We start from the raw sequence: 22,922 nt of genomic DNA on the forward strand, positions 1-22,922 counted from the left end.
TCCCCACTGCTACATCAGGCTTTCTTCTCTCCTTTACAAGGTCCACTGTGCAGCGTGCTCCCATGACATAGGGGTACGCAACATATGTATGATAGGCAGGACATTTTATCTACTCTTCTCTGCAGATGTATATCTAAAACATTGGCCAGCAGGTTTCACTGTTCTCTAATAATCTTCACTTGAACAGCAGACTTGATAGAAATGTTTTAACTACTTACCATTGTTCCAGGCTCAAACTTTTTTTATGCCTCTACAGGATCATTTACAATATTTTGGTTTCATACACTGCTTCCTTGTAGATAATGGCTATGATTAAATTAAACACTATTTGGTTTGTATCAACTTAAACTTAGACTGTCCGTAGACTGCTAGATTTGAGAAAATAACACAAAATATGAGTAGTTCATAAAACTGTTTTCTCTGCACACCTGTACCTTTTACCGGTGTATAGAACAACATAGACATGTTAGGATACATTGACAGTTTTAAGCACACACATTTTAATAAAACACACAACTTGGGGGCCTTTCATTTTTGACGGATGACATTTTCATTGACAATACATCAGTTCATTCTTTCCTATTTGAAGCTATATGCGGCTGCATTAAAATCACCAAGTTTCTATACGGTTTTTTCCCGTCTCCGTTCTCTTTCTTGCACCTACGGTCGACTCTCACCGAATCATTGTTTGAATTACAAGTGAAATTAATTCTGTTTCAAGTACAGCAATCAGTGATGGCAATTTCCTGTTTCTCTGAGAGGTGCGCTTGAATGTGAACCACTATGGTCAAGCGATTAGTACAAAAGTCGCAGCCTGTTGATGTTTTGTTAAAATAATGAATTTATAGTCTTGCTTTAGGTGGTGCCAAAGCAACTTTTTTATTTACATCTAACCATCGTGAAGCGTTGTGTGTACTTCCGATGTGGACCCAGACAGACACGTGACTTTTTGAGCAGCTGAGCAATCAATGGGACCATATCAACTGAAGACACTAATGAAGAGCGCGACCAAAAGTCCCATAAATATTCCTAAACACAGAAAGATTACAGACTGAGAAGTATCGTCCCACAGTTTGCACTCCTCCCACTTCCTGTCGCTCAGTCCTGATATCCTCTGAAACCATAACCCCAGAAAATAAATTAAAACATGAGCAAACATCACACATCAGCAACTGGTTCCAACAGAAAAAAAAAATCACAACTGTTAAGAGGTATTTTGCACACGTACATTTGAAAGAAATCGAGAAAAGTGGAATGTTTAGTACCTTCAGTAACTTCTATTACTGGGTTTCAAACTGCATCGGCAAGCAACGACTTCTTTATGCTTTGTCCTGTTTTGTGTAATAATGGCATCTGTAGCAGCTTGTTTTTTGCTGCGAGACAGTATATCCCCCCCCCGTTGCCTTTTTCCTCGCTCATCCCCGCTGTAATAATGTCAGAGGCTGAGTTTTACACAAAACCAGCATTCAGAAGAGCACAATCAGTAGCTATCAGTATATTTCTACACATACTGCACCTGTGCTCACATAGTATACCTGCAACATCTATCTGATAACTAGAACCAAATCATGACTAGAAGATGCCTACGATCATGAAGAAATGCAACATACTAGAATGTCAATATACATATGGTAAGTGCCTATACATGGAGAAGGGGTGCATAATCTTGAGGGAACTAAAATTTCCACTGTGTCTTCTTGCAAAGATGTGGATTTTAAAAATGGTATGAAACAGTTGCAAGTGCACATGATCAAACTCGTGACCCCGGTGTTAGAAAAGAACATGTCCAACTGTCTATACGGTGAAGCTAAGTAATGGTTTGATAGCACAGCAGGTGAAAATAAGACATGATTAATACAGTGTGTGTGTGTGTGTGTGTGTGTATGTGTGTGTGTGTGTGTGTGTGTGTGTGTGTGAGAGATAGTGTGTCAAAATGTTGTACCCGACCTGGGTCAAATAGTATGTGAAAAGAATTATCAGAATTATCATTATTTTTTTTAAGCTGCTTGCAATGAATCACCCCACAGATCAAATCAGTGAGTATCAGTGTTACAGTAAAATATCTGAGTGTCAGTTTAGCACTTGACATCTTAACTGACAGGGTCTGAATGGATCTGATGTGGTTTAACTCATCTGCTACTCCGTCAGACACTAAGAAATGTTTCACAGTAGTATTTCACCGAGGTCTGGTGTGTGTGTGAGCGCCTCAGGTCTCCACCTTCTCCTTCTGCTTCTTGCTCTTTTTCAGGAATGATGGCGGCTTGAACTTCTTCTTCTTCTTGGATGGGGACTTGCAGGGCGAACCCTCAGGGGTGCCACCTTGCAGTTTGGCAGGTGGAGCAGCGGGTGTGGAGGAGGTGTCGTTGGTCGAGAGGGCCTTCATCCCTTTCTCCAGCTCCTCAGTCGTCTGCTTCTCCTCCTCGCCTCCGTTCTGTATGGCTGGAGAGTCGGTCTTAGCCTCCTCTGCTCCCAGGGGTTGTCAAAAAACAAGCACAGAACATTAAGCAACCGGCGGAGGGAGGCCCGAGCGGAATGGAGCTGTGAAGCTAAATGCTAGACATGTCGCTGCAGATGAACATGCTCGCTTTAATGAGATGTGGGTTGTCATACTGCTTCTCTGTACTTACTAGTGAGACAAGACCAAAGCACCAGAAGTGTGCCCTATGAATCAGTGTGGAGTGACACAGACAAGGACAGACACACAGACAGACAGACATAGAGGGAGAGAGTACAGCAGATAAAGTAGGTACACTGACAGATGGATTTCCCTGACAAAGGGATGAAATGTGGCAAATCAAACAGTAACAGCCAAGACATCAGACTTGCGCCAGATGTTGACTTAAGCAGGTGTAACTGACAACAAAAGCAATGTCTGTATTCAGTTTACTTTGAGCCTTTCCCAGGCTAGTGCTGGCTCAAAGGCAGCTACATGTGCCAAAGTCAAGTCAGAATGTTTCCATGAGAAAGATCGATTGCACACGCCAACCAAACCTGACCCACGTTACTCCTCCAGGTATCTTGCCTGTATGAACCAGCATCGATCAGTGTAGTCACTATAATTATGACCAGGCTGGCTCTTTTCAAATCTCTACATTTTGCGGATGTTATATTTTCATTAACAAAAAACATAGGAAAAACAAGTCAATGGAGCATACATCTGATCTACAAGGCAAATCCTTCAACATTCTTCTGTTTGAAAATGTAGAAAATTTGCCTTTTGTTGGCCTTGTGTCTTAATGTGTGTTTTAACTAAACAGAGTCAGTATCAACTACATATGAGGAGGGATAACGTGGTTGTCAGTGAGCATTTGAAGCATGAGAGGGCAGATGCACGAGTCCATGTAAGACCAGAAGCAAGCTGCGGGTTGGATACGCAGCATGCTAGGCAAGCAAGGCAAAGCTCTGCCGAGCCTCACCTGAGAGAGGAGGCTGGCTGGGCGGAGGGCCCTTTGTGGGGGAGGTTGCAGGGGGAGACTCCTTGTCACTTGCCACCTCCTCCCCCTCCCCTACTTACACAAACACACACACACAGAGTCACACAGTGAGGGCCAATGAGGGTTCAGATGTGCAGGAGGTAAGATTTGTGAGGGAAAAGAGAAGTGAACACAGTTTACATGACACTCACAAGTGATGTCAAGTTACCATTAGGGGGCTGTGTGCAGCATTTTAACCTCCAAAAGGAGTATATGTGCATATTCAAACAGTCACTGATATCTGCAATGGTGGATGGAAGACAGCAGACAGAGACTGAGAGATTTCACTGGTTCTTACCATGGTGGATGATGGAATACGTTTAATTTGAACTGATGACATATATTTGCATTTAAAATGCTGCACACAGTGTGAAAGAAAGTGTTAATTGCATTAGCAGTGAAAGTGAGGGTTAGCATATAAAGCTGCCTTTACTACAGCATATCACCAAACAGACACCACTATGGTGCCAGTAACAGACAGGAATTAGTTATCAGATTAAACAAATATATGAATACAATCATTAATAAAGTGAAATAACTAAAATGGCTATGTTGAGCTTTATGGTTGACAAAGATGCGATATGTAAGAATTTCAGCAATTTAACACAAAACTAGATTGTATTTTACTTTACAGCAAACTACTGATTTTCTTGACTTGAATTATCATATGTGTAGATCACGGCACAGCACGGTCAAAAAAATTATTTGTCTTGCTCCGTTCAGTACCATACAAAGTTTTTCTGAAATAAGGGCTGTGACATCGGCTCTCTACAACACCGAATTGCCAACAGCTGCTGACTGTAGCAGCTCTTAGCGAGTTAGCACAGATATCTGTGCAGCTCGGGGACCAGGGGAGTGTTGGTGTTGACACTGCTAGCACAGACAGTTGGATCAGGATGGGCCAGGGCTAGCTCATTAGCACACTAACTTCAGTAAATATCTCTGCAACCCAGTATTAAGACGCCATAACAATTGTTACAATCTGTTGATAAGTTTAGTTAATTTTTTAATGTTTTCCACTAAAATTCTTACACATCACATCTTTAACCTCTGGCCAAAAGCTTCTTGTTTTTCTTTTACCTGCAAGCAGTTGACAAATCTGTTAATCTTCACTGTTTTTTTGTTTTTTGTTTTGTTTTCAAATTCTTTGGTTTTTAAGACACACTGAATCATTTATCTATTCCCTATAACATTTGCTGTTTTACTTACCACATGGTTTCTTGATAATGAGATGAACAGTATGTCAGGGAAGGGACGGGTCCAGGTTGGTTTCTGTGTGTTTGTGTGTGGTGAATACAGACTACTGCAATGAGCGGACTGTGTGACTGTCAAAGCTAACTGGCTAACTAGCTAGCTGACAAGTTGACCTCCGGCCCCTCCAGTTAGCTACCTAGCTGAAGCTCTTAGGCGTTGAGTTCGTGCCTTTTCCAAATGACCTGTTCAGCTATCACGTAGCGGTGTAATGGTCACAAACACAATGGTCACATACTTTCAGCCATGTAAAGCATGTGGGAATAAGTTTAACAGCCAGGTCCTGTTGCTTTAAGTATAGATTTAGTTGCAAACCAACCTCTACTATATGTTATAGTGTTGTAACTGCTTGGTTGAGAAACTAGAGTTCACATGTTCAGTGAGACAGCTGAATCGAGCTGAATTAATCATACCGTCGGTCCCTCCGTCCTGTTTCCTCTGCACCTCCTTGCGATACTCCTCCAGCTCCTGGTCTGTCAGCTGGTTGAAGGGGTTGGGAGGCTCTGGCTCTGGTGGCTCTTTGGGTGGGCTGACTGGAGACTAATAGGTGAGCAGAGACACAAAATCACTGCTTTTGAATCTGCAGCTCAAGAATAGAAACAGATGTCTTTGCGAGATGTGAGGCCGCAGTTTACCGGAGGACTGTCGACTGTTATGACGCTGGCGAGGACTTGAGACTGCGGCCCTGCTGTCTTCATGTCCTGACGATTCTGCTGTCGGATCTGAGGAGAAGAATAGTCTTGCGTCAAAGGCAAAGATCAGGGCTTCTGGGAGACAGAAAAGCAGAGCAAGGACTGACGTTACCTTGTTTCGTGTCTCGATCACCTCTCGAGGGTTGGTGAAAAGAGGCACAAACTGGTTTGGGTTCTCTATCTTGATGGCTGTGCTGCCGGCCTGTGTCAGCTCCTCTGCCTTCAACCACTAAGGAAAAGACAACAATAAAATATCTCATAATACACTTTTACTAAAAAAAATATATATATTAGAATTTTAAGACTCTTTTTAAATGTAAAGCATCCTGCAACAACCACTTGCTTTCCTTATTTTTCTCCCTTAAAGGTGCACTACGTAGTTTTGGGGAAGAAATTTTAATCAGAAGATAAATATTTTCATTGACTGATTTTTTTTGTCTTCATGCCTAAACAATCTAAATTAACAAACAGTCATATATATTAGTATATATTGACAGTGTTCTGGGGGCCATATGTTCCTGTTTTTAATCAAGCTGCTCTGACTATGTGGATGTTTGTCCACCAGAGGGCAGACTGTGCACTGCAGTGGCCATCACAGAGCAGTGGGCTTTCACCTGCAATGCAGAGAAGAGGAGAGAGAGGAAGGTGGGAGGGACAGAGGAGGAGAGAAAACAGAGGGGGGAGAGCCAAGCTCCTCCCACTGATGGAGGACAACCAGGCTGACTTTTGTTTTTGTCTCTGAAGGACTCACCACTGCAGCTCTGCTCCATCGTACTCCGCCGAACGTGAACATAAAGACAAACGCTCCACAATGTCTATCAACCGCTATGAGGATAAGAAAACATCATCTATATATATAACCAAATTCTTTTCCAATCATTAAGGATGTGAGGTTAATTACCCTGCTCTGCTCTGATACATTAGTCAGTCTGAAGGTGCAGCTTCAAACCTTTCCTTTTTTCATATCTACAAATCACCACTGACAGTCCACCCATCCCTCAGTGGTGAGTCAGTCCTTAGGTCACGTTGGTCACACTGTAGCACATTCAGCGTCATGTTCGGGAGTAATGCAAGGTTTTCTGCGAGCCTGCCACCCTCTCAACCCATGCTTAGCCTTCTTCCCTCTGGCTGCAGATACACACAACCAACGTGTAGAGAGATACACTTGGGGGGATTCATGCCCTCAGCTACAGGGGTTTTAAATAGCCTGAGCACACGGTGGTAGATTTATATAGTTCGTAATGCTTCTGTTTTTTTTCTTGTCTTTTTTGCATATAAACTGAACACAAATTTACACTATAGAGGACAGCAAAGAAATAATCTGAATCTGTAAGTAGTTATCTCTTAAGTACACACTAAATGATACAGTGAGACTAGATAGTTTGATCTTAAAGCTGTGTCAGTGTTCGGCTGTACCCAAAGGGAGAGTCTGACATTTGGGCCAGGGGGGACAAACATTTCACATCTCACATCAGTGATACTGAGTGGTGAAACCATCAGCTACAATACAGGGTCATAAAATGGACCTGATAAGGATGCTATAACAGATACATAAAGATGATTATAAATGAGTGGACCTTATATTCAAGTCTGGACACAGTGGTGGAGGCCGAGCCCCATTCATTCCTATAAAAGCTGCTCAGTGGCGCATGACGCCAAAATCGCTCAACTTCCCAGATATAAAAATGACCCAGACTTGCACTGGCTAACTTGAGTGGGGATAAAATAATTTTAACTTTCTGCTCTTGCAACTTACTAAATTTTATCGGAACAAACGGCTCAAAGTATGACAGTCAAATGAGTCGTTTCATGCGGGTTGCGACACTCAAACAAATGTATCCATCATTTCACAGCCACTTCTTTCCAGATGTTAGCTTCAGGGTAAGAGTTTTTTTGGACTCGAGCGCATCAGAAGATGATGTAATTACACAGTTTGGTGCTCTTTCTGGAGGCTTGGTTCCCCTCTACCTATTGAGCTGCCAGGTAATGTGACACATATGCCAAACAGAGACTGAGAAAGACACTTTTGATGATATCACAGGATTCGATGTCAATTAGAAGCACAGAGGAAGAGAAAGGTTAAAATTAGGATAATTATTAATAAGAACAAACAGGACACCCACGAAAATCTGAAGTGTTGGCAGGTATGTATTAGTTTGGGTACTTTTACAGAGATCAGTCTGACGGTAGACCAAGGAAAACAAAAAGTGCAATACAATACAATCTCAAAGTTCTCCTCTGCATCCTCCAAATGATCCCACCAGTCAAAACAAGGCACCATGCTGGAGGTCTTCACACCCACTAAAGACCAGGTGTAGGGATCAAGTTGGAACTTTCTCCTACATTGGAACTATTTCAGTCGGTGCAGCCCTTAAAATATTAGTTTTGCATAAACCTAAAGTTAGAAATTAATCAGATCTAGGCTACATTTAAACTTAAGCGTAGCTTGTGCAGCTCAGTGCTGGCCTGCAACTTTTTTTTACACATCTCTTAAACACCATCTATAGATCTGTGTAATAAATCAATGGAAATCATTGCAGAGCCTCACAGTGGTGCGGTGTCCCGGGCTGGCTTGCTCCTGGCTGACTTTTTGGTAGGTGTTGGGGGTGTTGAGCCAACGGGTCCTCTCCTGCTGCTGGCGCTGGGCGAATGGGTGCTGCCTCAGAGCCGGGTGGATGCCGTCGTCGTCAAACTGGTGGAAAGTTGTGGCAGTTGCAGGCACCTCCACCTCCCTCCGCGTCCGCGAACGCTCCAACAGCACAGGGAAGCGGTAGGCGTAGCCTGTACGGTAGCCCTGAAACACAGCAGAGGACAGAAGCTTTAGCGCGCAGCCATGTTCATCATTTCAGCAAGTCTCACCATGTTTAGTTTCCAGTTCTATACCAGCTTTAATGCATAAGTTTCTGTGGTTTGTTATGGCTGTATATGACATTTAGTTACAGCTGATCCAAATGGAACATTTCCTGCTGCTGTTTTACATTAAAAGCTTCCCATCTGCAGACCACAGGAAGGCTTTTACGCTGCTGCTGTGGAGCAGCTAAAGGAAATTGAGTATTTGTCACATGCTGCATTCACAGGATGTAGGAGAGATGGGAATATTTATGACTACCAATTTATCGCATCATCAGATAACTCAAGACGGTTGCAGAATGCAAAGTTAAAGATCCTGTGCACAGAGGATATAGCAGTATATCATTACACTGAATCCATTACATGAATTACCTTGAGGGAGTTCAGCTGATATGATTGATGTGATTAATATTAATACATCTAAATAATACATTTTAGAAAAATAGTTCCCTGTAGTTGAATTGGATGTTGACGTGAATAGTATTTAGACAATAGTAACTATGGTAACCTCCATACAAAACGAATGGGACCTTCGTATCTAACTGTGATTCTGTGCTGTGTTAGCGGATCAGTTCATTGTATGGGAGGAGAAAGAAACGGCAGCCACAGCGAGCAGGTTCAGATGAAGAGCTGCAGCTGACAGACCTCCTGCAGTGTGTGTGAATCAGCAAACCTCCCACACACACCAAGGTAAGGAAAACCTTTTAGCAGGCCACCCTTTGAATTTGCAAATCTTAATAGAGATAATCTTGCAAATTAGTATCCCACTGGCACAAAGATGGGAGTGTTGCAAGAGAACTATTAAAAACAGAATATTTTTAATCAGTGCAGCAAATATCCTGACTTTCATCCTACCAAAAATATTCGATCCAACATTTCCTACAACAGGACTCACAAGCATCCTATATCAGATATTCTGTGCTCCATGTCCTTAATGCCACTCATCAGGGTTATTTTTAGCTTTGAGAGCTCCCTCATGAGCCACTGAAGACATAGTACCACTGTGTACATAGACTATACAGGACTCTGTGCAGTCTATGTACGCAGTCATATAATGTCTTCAGTGATTTTTATGTGTAACATTGGTGGAGATACAGATTAATTAATCCTCGATCATCACTGTACATATTTTTGGGCTCCTACACCATCTTTAGTGTGAAAATCAAGGAATTTGAAGGGCTTTCCAGGCACAGTTCTTGCAAATGTGATATCCCAACATGTCTTGGTTTGAAAACAGGGATCAAGGTTGATTCACTACTGTCTGATTATTTGATTTGTTATGTTTTGTTTTGGATTTACCAATATGATAAATTAATTTAAAAATGCAATACTCTGTATATGTGCTGTCACTCAAAATCCCACCCACAGCACTACCTGATTGGTTCCACGTCACAAGTCCCAACCTATCAACACTGAACAATCTGACTGAGTAAGTTATCAAATAAATGTAGTGAAGTGGAAGTATTAAGCAGCAGAAAAAGGAACAACTCAAGTTTCTTTGGTCCAGCACAGTACCTGACTGAATTAATGTAATTAGTTACATTTCATCACTGGTTAAATGAAAATTTTGACGCCAAGATTTTCATGTTTACTGCAAATATAAAAGTTATCTGAAGGAAAAAAAAAACGTATTGGTTGAAACACTGACAATGTTTCTAAGGAGAACTAGCTGCGACAGAAGCTCACAGACAATGTAAAGTAGCACTCTGTAGTTTTGGAGAAGAAATTCATACTCAGACATTAACAATGTTCCAAGATGAAAATAAGGTCCCCCAGAACACTGACTGAAACTACAAACTTGGCAGGGTCTGCCACAAACAAAGTAAGTAGAACCATGTATAAATGCAGCTTACCAAGTTATCCAGAGTTCTCATGAGGGCTTCAAACTCATGCTCCCCAATGCGGCTCTTGTGTAGGGGTCCAAAGGTGGAGCCAGCCCAGCCCACGGTGCCGGTTGGATTGGGTTTATGGATGGTGCGGTCCAGCAGAATCAGGTTGTTTTCACCGCCGGCAGAGCACAAAGCAGTTACCTTACAACAACACAAAAAGAAAGAACAGATGATTCAGAAGCTGCGCTTCATTTTTCTCTTTTCTAACTTCACACATGAGCACACATTTATCACACACCTTGTGAGAGGGGAAAAAACATAATTCATTATTGACCTTACAGTGACATATCTGCTTGCCTACAGAACACTCTTGGTCCCATTAGAGTACTGCAGTGTGTGTTTGGCACGCGACGCTCCTGTACTGTAGTGTATCATACTGCAGTGCAGTCGGAGCTGCTAGCTGAGTCACAGTGAACGGGTGTCAAGAGAAGGGCAACTGCCCAGGTGTACAATTATGTACACATGCCAGCTCACTCTAACACACACCCACACACACACACATGCAGCGGCAGTAGTCTCCAGTATGTCAGCTGTGAGTCAGTGTGTGCGTGTGTGTGTAGTACCTGGATCTGGCAGGCAGCCTGGATGTGGTATATGGCATAGAAGGCCTCCTCCACAGACTCCCCCAGAGCCACGATGCCGTGATTCCTCAGCACCAGAACCTGCACATCATGAAATCAACACTTACACGAGAACAAAAGCCACATTAATTGTTTCTATTTCATTTCAGCTGCACGTCATTGAGGAACGTCAACGTAGAATGAGAAGACACACTGAGAACTCCCCAGGGGCGTCTTCAAGCAGCAGCACCAGCTTCGATAATTAACCCGGTATAAGGCCACGTCACCTCATGTCTTTCATTCATCTGTTCATAACGCTGAAGTTGAAATGTCTTTACTCTTGAGGTGTGCTCACCTTACAGGTCGGGCCCAGGCTCTTCTGCAGCTCCACCCTGTCCTCCTCCTCCTCCATAACTCCATTGTAGTCATAATAAGCCACATCACCAACCAGCAGGGCCTCGTGGGAGAGAGGCAGGAGGCCACACTTCATAGCTGAAACCTGGAGACAGTCTGCTGTCAGTCGTGGCAGCAAAGGTCATGAAATAACATCCAACCTAATTAACCATCATGATCTTAAATGTGTCTCTGGATGGTATCCCTCATGCTTCTGTGTGGATGTGGATGTGATCAGCAATGATATAATGCATCTCCTCTAAACGGGACAGGACAGAGCTGTGATTTCATGCCAACCTCTCTTTTGGCACGAGCCCATCTAACTCACCGCAGCCGTGGCCGGTGTGTGGAGGTGAAGAAGACAGCGGACATCTGGCCGGGCGGAGTAGATGGCCGAGTGCAGGCTGAACTTCTCGTTGTCCACGCCCAGGTTGGTGCTGCCCTTCTCCACCACCTCACCCAGGATATTCACCTTCACCTGGTAACCACACAGCTCAAAATAATTAGATTTGACAGCACTCGCTTCCGAATGAGATAGTCACAGTTTGATGAAGCTGTATCCTCCGGGTGTGTGACGTTCAGGAAGCAAAGTCATCACCAGTGTTATAAAATGCACTAGCATCATCAGGGATATCATAATATAATGAATAATAACATAAGAAATATTTGTCAAACACACAGTTTTAAAACTCAGGTGCATAAAAGCAGATTTCAGCTGACTGAATGATTCTTGGAAATTCTGCAACTTGCTTCAAATATAAATCTCTTTCTGGGGCAGAGTGGGTTCCAAGGCTGATAGATTAAGAGCCAATGTTTTTTTTTTACCTATATGATAATGTAATATTATGAACATTTAAAGGGACAGTTCACCCCAAAATAAAAAAAAAATACACAATTTTGCTCTACCTGTAGGGCTATTGTTTTGGTCTGGGCTGCAGAGTTGATGTCTGTCTAAAATGATAAGACTAGATGACACTCAGCTTGTGGTGCTCAAAGCACTGAAAAAGAAAATGTCAACCATGTCTCTTTTCAGAAATTATGACCTAGTTAGTCACGATAATCATGTCATGTGTCATGCGGGACCTAAACCTTTCCACCAAACTACTACACCCACCAACTGTGTCACTGGTGGGTAACGCACTCCAAAACAATCTTGATGGAAAACTAGAACCGCAGTTAAATAGTGTGTATTTTTCATCTGGATTGGGATGAGTCTTACTCACCAGATTGGATCCAGTCACCTCACTGTAGGCCAGGCCGTCTGGAAGCACCAAGAAGTGTTCCTGTTCTTTACTGACACGCAGCTGTCAGGGAGGGAAATATATACACACACACACACACACACACACACACAGTGTCAGGCCACATCAATAACGTAAAGTAAAACTACATCTGGTTCATTTCAGATACAATACTTCCACAGAGATCTACTGCCCAGTGATGTTTATGATGGCTCTGACCACCAAACAAACAAAGCTGAAGTTGGACGTGTAACATGTGTGAAGAAGATTGTGAAACTAACAGTGAGACAGGTGCGGCTGATCTGGGCCCAGCCGAAGAGATCAAACAGGCGGTGGACACTGGCCAGCTTGCAGCGCATCAACCTCTCCCCCTTCACCATGCTGCCAGGCTCCCAGCCATGCAGGTCATTGATGGGTGTCACCATCATCATGTCTGAAAGAAGCAGAGAGAGAAAGAGGTGAGAGTCTGCAGCCAACAGAGGTGAGCCTGATCGATTCTTTTTACAGGTAAACAGTTCAACAGAAGGACAGAAGTCATTGGTTGTGTGGATATGGATTAAGTTTGGTTTATGTCCTTTTCTTATGTTTTTTTATTGTTTTTACTGCTAAACTGACATCTTCCCTTCTTTCCCTCCTCTCCGCCCGCTTCATCTTCGCTCTCTGCTGCTCCCTCACTTGCTCAACCACACACTTGCTGCGGCACATACACCTTTATTTTCCCCGTTTCATCAATACTGTAGCATGTAACTCAATATCACCTTGCTCATTCATAATTTAAGACGCCACAAATGAAATCCTGCAATAAGAAAGCCTGACAAATCAGGACGGAAGTCATCACAGCAGACATTTTGACCACCATTTTGACCACCGTTGAGGTTTTTGGTCATACCTGTGCTTTACCTGTTTCAACAAGTCTCATTGGTATAAACCGGTGATTTTGAGAATTCTGTACACCAGCACATTGTGAAAAGCAGCAAGTATCAAACTGTCTTGCTGTGACTCTTTCAGTTCAAGTTGGACTCAGTAAAGATTCCCTTGGACTCGGTCATGTCTGGAAAAAGGCGGCCAAAGCTGCACTCTAGTGGTAATCGTCTTAATCAGCTTGAGTTTTAATGTAACGGACGTTCATTCATATATGATGTATAATTCTTGCAGTGCAGGTTTAACCTTTACTACTATGATGAGCACACTGACTTTAGTGACCTCATATCATCTCCTGCATGGCTCTGCCAAACTTAATTTTCACTGTGCTCCTAGCAGGCAGCATTCAGTGTTTTACCTCTTAGGTGTGCCAGTGATTCAGTATGGACAGCACCAGCTACGCGATGGAACACAACCACTAATTAATGTTTTTAGTTGCACCTGTGCCAGGCAAGCGTCAGACATCATCAGGTCATCCCTTAAATCGAGTAGCTAGTAGGGTTGACACTGATTGTGATTTAGCTCTACTTTAGTATGTGATCAACATCTGGTCGAACGATGACAAGAAACACTAGACCCAGACGAATGAGAGAACACCTGGTTTAAAAAAGAAGTTTGATGGAGCTCAAGCCCAAACTGGGTGATCCACCTAAGCTAACAGACGAACCATCGGATAACTGATTCATGATTTAGAGTTACAGAGTGGAACAGCTCTGTTGTCATCCTGCCCACTTCATTGAAGTTTTTGAATGCTCTGATAAAACTACCAGGTGACTTCCTGTGTCTATTCAGCAGATTTGTTCATAGCACACAGCATGTGGATGTGTGGCTAGTGTCCTAATAGCCAGACCAAACTCTCCAGCCAAAGGTGTGTTATGGGGGAAAGAAACACTCTTGCTTGTTTGTATTTCTTTAAACCAATCACAATCATCTTAGGTGGCACAAAGCCCAGGATGCAGTGATGGTGAGCCTGCAAAACAGTGTCTGGGGGAACATAGTTTGATGAACATTTGGGGAACATTTGTATATCAGCAAAACAAGCTCTGCTGTTAAAATGGCAAAATCCCACACAAATCAGAAGGTGACAAATGCAGGTTTGTTTATTTATGTTCGCACCGTGAGCAATCAGGTTAGAGTTTTTAAACGCTGGTTGTCAGGGGCCTCCTGCCCTGAATCTTTTCCTGATTCATCATACCTGATGCAAATGAAAGGCCTGTTATCAGGCTTCAGCAGAGCTCGATGACGAGCCAATCATGTGAATCAGGCACACTGCAGCAGGGTAACATGTAAAACGTGCAGGGCAGGGGCCACCAGGACCAGGATTGAAAAACATGGTGTTAGGGTAACTTGTTGGTTTCTTCCTGTAGACACATGCAGTCAGTCAATGACAGGCTGCATATACATATATATATATATACATATATATATATATATATATATATATATATATATATATATATATATATATATATATATATATATATACATATATATATATATATATATATATATATATATATATATATATGTACAACATGGGCTTATTCACACACACACACACACACACACACACACACACACACACACTACTGATATGTATGATGCTAGTTAACTTACAGATAATATCTGCACAGTTGGTGTATTGAATGTTTGGGGTGAGTTAACTGAAAAACAGTTAACCATGTTGTGCTCAATGAAGTTTATGTGAAAGTGTTGTGTACTTACTGGAGGGGGAAACGGGCAGGGCGGCTGGAGAGCCATGTGAGGCCATGTAATCAGCCAGCTGCCTGAGCGCCCATAGGTTGGACGAGCTGCCACCCTTCTTCATCTGTTCCTGGATCAGCACATCCAGCTCCTCCCTGAACGACTACACACAGAGACAGATATTAATATGTTATCACACATGCATGTATACAAAGATTATTTCAGCTTTAAAATAAGACTCGGTTAAAGCCCCTGTGTGTGAGATTGTCTCATTCTGTTTCATCAAAACATGACGGGAGCTTTGAAAACATTTCAGGGCAGAGGGCAAGTAATCACATTTCATTAATGAGTCAGCCTCTCTCCATCAGTCCCTTCACTTCATGCTCACCATCACCACTTCACACACAACTTCATCAGCATCACACAGCCTCACTGGTTTCCCTCCCATAAGCAGAAACACACACAGTCATGCACTCAGGTGTCATCTGAGAACAGATTTATCTAATGTGGGTTGATAACCACATCGAGAGGAGAGGAAACAGAGAAAGAGAAAATAAATCATACAAATCAAACAGACAGCTCACCGGACTCTGAAGGAGGCTGGAGATGCGTTTCTTCTGCTGGGGCCCGGAGCCAGGGGTGGAGTGCTGAGGAGACTGGAGGCTCTCAGGGACGCCATCACTGGGGCTGCGCTGCACCGGGGTGCCTTTCGGGGTGGGGGACTGGCTCATCTTCTACTATTTAGCGGAGGGTGATTTACAGGGGCAGGTTGGGGAACTGTAAAAGAGAGTGTGTGGTTATCATAATACTGCTTTCAACCAAACAAAAGTCAGCATTCTGAGAACATTAACTAATGATACCTAAACTAAATTCAAAGTGGAAATACAACTTTTGGTACACATAAAGGCATTACTGTATTATCACTGCCGCCATCGCCAAAGAAGACTGGATTGCTTTTACATTTTCCAAAAGTCGCGGCTTGAGTCTACACATTCATTTAGTCTATAATTGAGATTTAAAGCAGATAGAAATGGCATCAGGCTACTGCTTCTAGCCTAGCACCATTTCTATCTGCGGGTCTGACTGGATCTGACCTACGTCTTCCCGTGAGATTTTGTGACTGTTGACAGACATATTACAAAGTCAAAGCGGGGTTTTGGGGAACCAATCTAAGCACTGATAGTATCATTATTCAGCAGGTATTACATTGTGTGATCAACATTTACTTCATAGTGATGATTTAAAGCAAAAACTATTATAATTTAAACATTTTAGAGATTAGAAACAGATTTTTACGCTAAAATGAGAAGATCCATACCACTCTCGGGTCTGTCATTAATTTATGAGGCACAGCTAGCAGCTAGCTTAGCTTAGCACAAAGACTGGGGCCAAGATGAAACAGATATGAGTAAAGAAAACAGGAAGTTTTTTCTATTTCAGTTCATCATTTCCTGTTCATTCCCAAGACGAAATTACCAGGTTACCTGATGAGGTAGATGTGATTTAAAGATTTAAGAAAGAATTACAGGTTAATTAAAGTCAAAAAAAGGAGATTTTCAAGAGCTAATTAAAGTACCATATGCTCCTGAAGCAGCTGCAATAATCATGTGAAGAGAAATAGTCTCTTCTATCAGAGCTTATCCTTGGAAACATAAGTAAATTTGCAAATGAGCAGAATAGTTTTTAATCTTCCCGAGCTTTAGAGAGTCCACATAAGCCCTGCTTAAGGATCCTGTGGTGCACATCAGCCCTGAGGAAGTTCAAAACCAGAAGTAAAATATCAAACAAATGCCAGTTCCATCACTATGCTCACTTGTGTATAATTCAACCTAAAGCGAATCCTTTAGTATCTTGCATTAAAATAAAAAGTCTTCTGTAGTCAAGCTCAATAGTAAACACTACACTGGGCTGCAAATTCAGCCTTGATTTCTATTTTCAAATGGCTGCATTAAGATGAAAAACCTACCCTCACATTAAGGATGCTGTGTTCCTCGGGGCAGCGGCCGGTGGAAGTGCACAGCTATAGAAAATGCAGCATTAGCAGTAAGAGCTCACATGCAGGCGGCCGCGTCAGAACCACTCACAGGAAGTTTGCTACTGATACAGCCCGGTAATTGGAGAAAGAGTCAAGAGTTACCGTAAAGATCTTCAGTAAAAAACAGCTGGCCACTCCCTGAATGGAACACGCACGCACACACGCACACACACAGTGCTGCAGGGAGTAGATAAGGCCCCAAACACACCACACCCTCCCTGCTGTGCTACGTCTCACAAATCGACTCAATTGCTTTCTTAATTGTGCATCCCTGATCACACGCAGTGCCAGTCTTTAACATCCAGCGCTAGCTTTTAAGACGCTCTCTCCAATAGCATAAAAGGAAGTATAATCAGATCCACGCGCATTACTGAAATCTCAGTGCACTGCACAGGAGAAACTCTGATAGATGACTAAACCTTTAATGGAGCTTCTGGGTAAAATGTGCACTTTATCCTGCCAACGTCAGGCCACTGAAATGTTACATCAACTCGCGGAAAAAACATCAGCCATGATTTACTAATCTCCATAAACATACAAGCATTATGTTCCCTGATCATCAACAACTATCTTTTGATAATTAAACAAAACTACTCCTAAAGTCTAAGCAATCACAAGCTCATATATTTATATCTGTGTTATAATCCAAATGTATTTTTAACAGGATGCTTATTTCACAATTACAAGCAGCAGTCAGTCTATAAAAGCCATCATGTGAGGCAGCAGCTTTCCCTTCCTCTCTCACAACAGAGCTGGGTTCACAGTGTGGCTGACTCTCTCTCTGGGGGTAGAGGGGGCCCAGCTGCTGACAGGCAGCAGACAGAAAGCCTCTCTCTCCAGGGAGGCTCCTAATGACTGAGGGGAGACGTAGAGATCTGGCTGCCGGCCCACACCAGCCCAGCCCGCTCCTCCTCCTTCTTATCCTCAGTCGCACTGTGATGGCTGACCATGATGCATCATCACCTCACTTTTGTTTCACAAAATCTCAAGAGGCAGGGGGGCTGATTTAGTGCCACTCTCTCTGTTTCCGAAGCTCCCTGCAGAATTAAAGTATTTATTACATATTATTTGCTGTGCTCTGCTACGAGACACTCTTCTGCCTAATTCCTGCCTTTAAAAGAGCTGAACTAAACCATCAATCTTTGGTGCACATGATCTCCACACTCACACACACACATCACTCTATTGACTGCTGTAAATCTAACTACTGGCAGTGGTTTTAGGAGGTCTGTGTCTGAGCTCTGACATCCAGCAGCAGAGAGTCAGATAGGGATAATGTTACCTAAGTAGCTCTGGATTGATTTCCTCTAGCTTTGCTTTCATTAGGTTTATGTCATAATGGATCCAAACCAGCCGCTTGTTTTTAACAAAGCGATACCTTTACCACCAGTTTCTCAAAATAAGACAAAGCTCAGTAAGTGTGATCATTTTAATACCATTTTGAAAGAAATGTAGACATTAGAACATCTTTTTTATAATAAACACAGGGATGGAACGATAAAAGATTAAAGTGGGGATCAGATAAAAAACAATAAGTTTAATCCAGGTGAATTTTCATAGTTCGGACAATTGTGAATATCCTCACTGATGTAGTCATTTATTGGTTTCCTGTTTTATTTTGAAATGCATAAGCAAGTCACCATGGCCCGCACATTGAATCCCCCACAGAGACAAGTTCAATTGGATGCATGTAAATACTTTGGATTTCCGAAAAAACAACAATAAAATATGCAGAAAAAATACTGCATGCAGCTACCACATTTTTATTGAACATAACTCATTCCACACACACCTTTTTTTCTAACAGTCCTGCCTAACACGGGCCAACAGTAAGTCTACACTAAACTATATCATTATTGCATATTTATATAATAATATCTATTACGTTCAAGATTAACTTTTCCACATACAATCGGCAAATGAATGAACTCATTGCCTCTAAACATCCAGCAGGCTGAGTGCTTTGCAGAAATGCTGCATACACAAGACGAGAAAGCATTAACACATGAACGATGTAGAGGTAGAAGAACACATTTTGTTAACTCATTCCAGTTCCTGCAGCCTCTAATGGGACATTTGGAAGACCAAACGAATTGTAAATAAACAATATTGAGTTTTTAAACTAATTTCTTTTCCAGACTGGATTATTTCTTCTCTTATGTAAAAGTAATTAAAAAAATTTAACTAGGCACGAGACGGTTTGAAGATTTGATGTCACAATAATCCTGTATAAAATAACTGTGAAACTGTCAAATTATTAAAACTTTAAAATAAAAACAAAAAACGTGCTAAATGATCCTGGAATCACTTTAACCTTGTTGTTTTTTTGCATCACAGTTAGGACATACATATTTTTAAATGAAAATCATGATCCATGAGATTTTTTTGCATAATAAAGGATTAATAAATGGCGGTAAACTCATCTCTGTGTTGCTCTCAAGACATGTGATTTAACTTGTGTTTGTGGGGAACGGAGTATCCAAACCATCCCTTCAGCCCTGGTGACAGGCTGAGGCAGCTCAAAATAAATCAGAAGCCAATTCAGGATTGTACGTCAATTAACTAAATAGCTTTTTGAATACACCAGGTGAGGATATTCACTTGGATATTATCTTGATTCACGATTATTGTGATCCGTGATGAAATCTGTTAATCGTTGCATACATATAAGCTTAATTAACAGACCTTCTACTGTGCTTCATATCCTTAATCATTAGTTTGTTTAATTGCCCCTCAGAATTTCATGTTGATTTTTAATTAGTACAACTTGAAATTAAGGTTTCGTTGTTGGGCTGGACATGAATCACACTGCAATTATTTTTGACAGATATCACAACTGTGAAATGATTTCATAGGTGTCATTTACACTGGGGACAGGTCCCTATCACTTTTTACAGGCATAATTTGTTAAAACATCTTAATAGCCTATAAATTGTCTATGAAATGCAAACACAACATTATGCACATTTCTCCCCACAGTAAATATCTACACTGATCTCCAACCGTTGCTGTTTAAAAGACTCTCTCTGCTGAGCCCTTATGTCCTCACCACTGTTCAACACAAAGCATCAAATCATAATTTACAATTTATAGGAATTATCATTTTTGCATCACAATTATTTTCTTATTGAGAAACCTATTAAAATCATGATGGGGTCTGTAGCAAAGAGACCTTTATTCTTACACCTGGAGAACCAAAGTGTACACCAGGACATCTCCTCAGCTCTACAGTACTTCGTTATGATGCTGTTTTGTATTTACCTTTATCATATTACATCAGCCTCTTGTGATTTGGATTCAATTCTGATCAAATATTGCAATATATAACCACGGTATCTACACCTAAAGCATCATCAAAGGCTAGATTTGTGTAGGATGATCATTCCAGTAATACAGTAACACGTAGCATCTTCCACTAACACACTGACTTTCACGTGAACTTCTACATTGCTGTGGCTCAGATGCATCTACACATAGGTTCAGTGAGTCTGCCATTGTGCTGTGGGGGATACAAATCTACATCCTCTGCTCCCAGAGGACAGAGAGGACAGGCCCATCGACCTGATAGTCATGAGAGCGCAGGGCACCATGTTGTATATCTACGGCACCACATTTCTACATGAATGCACATTGTTTTTTTGTCTCCCGCATCCTCCGCTCATCCACCCGCTCGCTGTTCGCCCTCTGCATGGCTGCCTAGCAACACACGCGCCGCAGCCTCAGCACCAGCAGAGCGGAGGATCCGCTAATGGCCACCCGCAAAACGCAGAGGCCAGCAGCGACACACGCAGCACTGCGCCACTCTCCTCGATCCGGAACAGACCGGTTAAATAACACAAAACCACCACTGGCCCGTTAGTGAGCGAGATGAAGGAGGCTCATTGTGACTGCACGGGTGGGAGCTTGCACCCATCACGAGCCTTTATGTGTGCACACACGCAATGAGGAAATATAGTCAATACGGGAGAGATGCTGTGCGTGTTATCAGTGTTTGTCCGGGATGCTAAACAACAACATGGTAAACATCAGGCGGTGAGGACAGAGCCGTGTCACGAGACATCATCAGTGAAATGCGCACACACCAATCATGCACGCGTCAGGGAGGACCTGTGCTACGCCCAGCCATTTCACCGTGAAAGCCCTGTTCACCTCATCTGAACACAGACCCGATCAGGCGGTCCACTCACCTCAGTGCATCCTCAGGACCCCGTCCTCTGAGTGGGTGCGGCACACCCACAGCCCGCCGCCGTCCTCAGGGTGAGCAGATGTGTTTAATCACAGCGAATCTGTCCTCTTTTGTCAGACTGTGTCAGGGCCTCAGCTCGCACCAAGTCAATAGACCCTGATGTTGTTCATCGCTCAGTGCGCCTGGACCAGCCCACTGCCACGCCTGTCCCCCGTCTGACACCCAGAGGCTCCCACTCATGCAGCTCCGCGAGGCATCAATCTGAGCTGTGCTCCTGGGAGTTGTTTATAAAGCTTATTGCAGCCCGGGAGGGTTTCTACTGCTGTCTCCTGAAACGTTTAGTTTGCGAGGCCGTGTTCAACCCGGACAGAGTATGTGACATCAGACAGGCGCCACCTGCTGTTCATATGGAGGACAGTCCGCAAACTGTGAAATGTGACACATTATTACTACTCGACTGCTTTTTTCAGCCAACGGGTTATACATTGCAGATAAAGATCTGACATTCAAAATATACAGGAAGTGGAAGTAAAAATGCGCTTACATATTAAAGGTGCAATGTAAATAAAAAGAATATGTCAAAGGTCATCACTAATAGGGTGGACTCTGAGCAGAGGAGCCATTAAAGACTGCTGACTGTACTTTTTTCTGTAACTTCTGTGGCTGTAGCTAGCTGCCATTAGCTTGTTAGCTCAGTTAGCCGTGCAGCTAGTGGCCTTAAGCTTAACTTCACAGACTCCGCGGGCTGGTAGCTTGACTCACTTTTTTTCACTATTGTTGAAAAGTTTTTTTTTTTAATGCTTTAACTGGAATTCTTCCACAGATATTTCATAATACACATTTAATGCACCATTAACATCAGTCTAATCAGATGTATGTAACATACCCAATGGGGACAATCTGCTTAATGAGAACTACATTTGATTCATAATTGTGGCTGAAAATAAAATACATTTACCCAAAAATTAAAATTAAGTCATTAACTACTCACCCCAAAGCCGATGGAAAGTCAGGAGGAGTTTAGTAGTCCATGAAACATTTCTGGAGTGTCACAGAAAAACAGCATTGCAGTATTGTCCTGAACAACTGAAGTTGGGACTCCAAAACCCCATCCTCAAATTAAACATAAAATGGCTTCATCTAATCCTAGTCCAATCCTTATTTTTGTCTCCCTCTGTCCCCCTTTTGCTTTCTATATTTATGTTTGCTGTTGCAGCTGCAATACCTGCTTTTCTTGTGACTCTTTCATTGTTTGATAATTGTATGTACGTACAGCACTTTGTACTTCTGTTTTCAAAAGGTGCAATAAAGACTGCTATTACTTATGCACTGTATCTTTACCAATCTCTGGCATTTGCACGTCCTGTTAATATTCTTTCCATATATGTTGTTCTGCTGTGCCATTGACATGTTCTATTCACCCAGTTGAGCCCACTCTCCTGCCCACCCATTAAATCCTTCCACCACTTCCCTCCTCTGTATCTTTGTTCCTGAAGAACAGGAAAGACATAAATATCCTTCAGATAAACCAAACATCATGACTTTGCACATCACCCAATCATATAAACAAATTAACTCTGAGAGCCAGGAAGTCTCTGTCATTTTGATACAAGTTTCTCCCTTCAAATGAGAATTCAGTAAAGCTGATCATTTTCATGTAATATATAAGTATTAGTGCCATAAAGTGATGAAGGTGAATTATTACAGGAAACAACAAATCCTTTCAA

At 42.3% G+C, this 22,922-nt stretch overlaps 1 protein-coding gene across 4 annotated transcripts; it reads right to left on the reverse strand.

The window, feature by feature from the left end:
• Window positions 1–480: 480 nt before the first annotated feature.
• add2 (adducin 2 (beta)) lies at window positions 481–22,438 on the reverse strand. Of its 4 annotated transcripts, none has more exons than XM_037098943.1 (15): window positions 21,197–22,437; window positions 15,559–15,751; window positions 14,996–15,137; window positions 12,631–12,782; window positions 12,332–12,412; window positions 11,437–11,586; window positions 11,071–11,214; window positions 10,719–10,817; window positions 10,120–10,296; window positions 7,965–8,210; window positions 5,529–5,645; window positions 5,360–5,446; window positions 5,138–5,264; window positions 3,417–3,506; window positions 481–2,463 (listed from the first exon to the last, which is right to left on the reverse strand). In XM_037098943.1, exons 2-15 carry the CDS (start codon window positions 15,703–15,705, stop codon window positions 2,207–2,209), a joined length of 2,016 nt encoding a protein of 671 aa, XP_036954838.1. In that variant the 5' UTR covers window positions 15,706–15,751; window positions 21,197–22,437; the 3' UTR covers window positions 481–2,206. The 4 variants fall into 4 exon arrangements, with proteins under 4 accessions (XP_036954838.1, XP_036954839.1, XP_036954841.1 ...); XM_037098944.1 differs by lacking the exon at window positions 21,197–22,437 and adding an exon at window positions 16,941–17,086; XM_037098947.1 differs by lacking the exon at window positions 3,417–3,506 and adding an exon at window positions 2,628–2,661 and having other exon boundaries at window positions 2,322–2,463; window positions 21,197–22,436.
• Window positions 22,439–22,922: the final 484 nt, after the last annotated feature.

The sequence above is a fragment of the Acanthopagrus latus genome, chromosome 5 (assembly GCF_904848185.1).
Source record: "Acanthopagrus latus isolate v.2019 chromosome 5, fAcaLat1.1, whole genome shotgun sequence".
NCBI classification, from domain to species: domain Eukaryota; kingdom Metazoa; phylum Chordata; class Actinopteri; order Spariformes; family Sparidae; genus Acanthopagrus; species Acanthopagrus latus.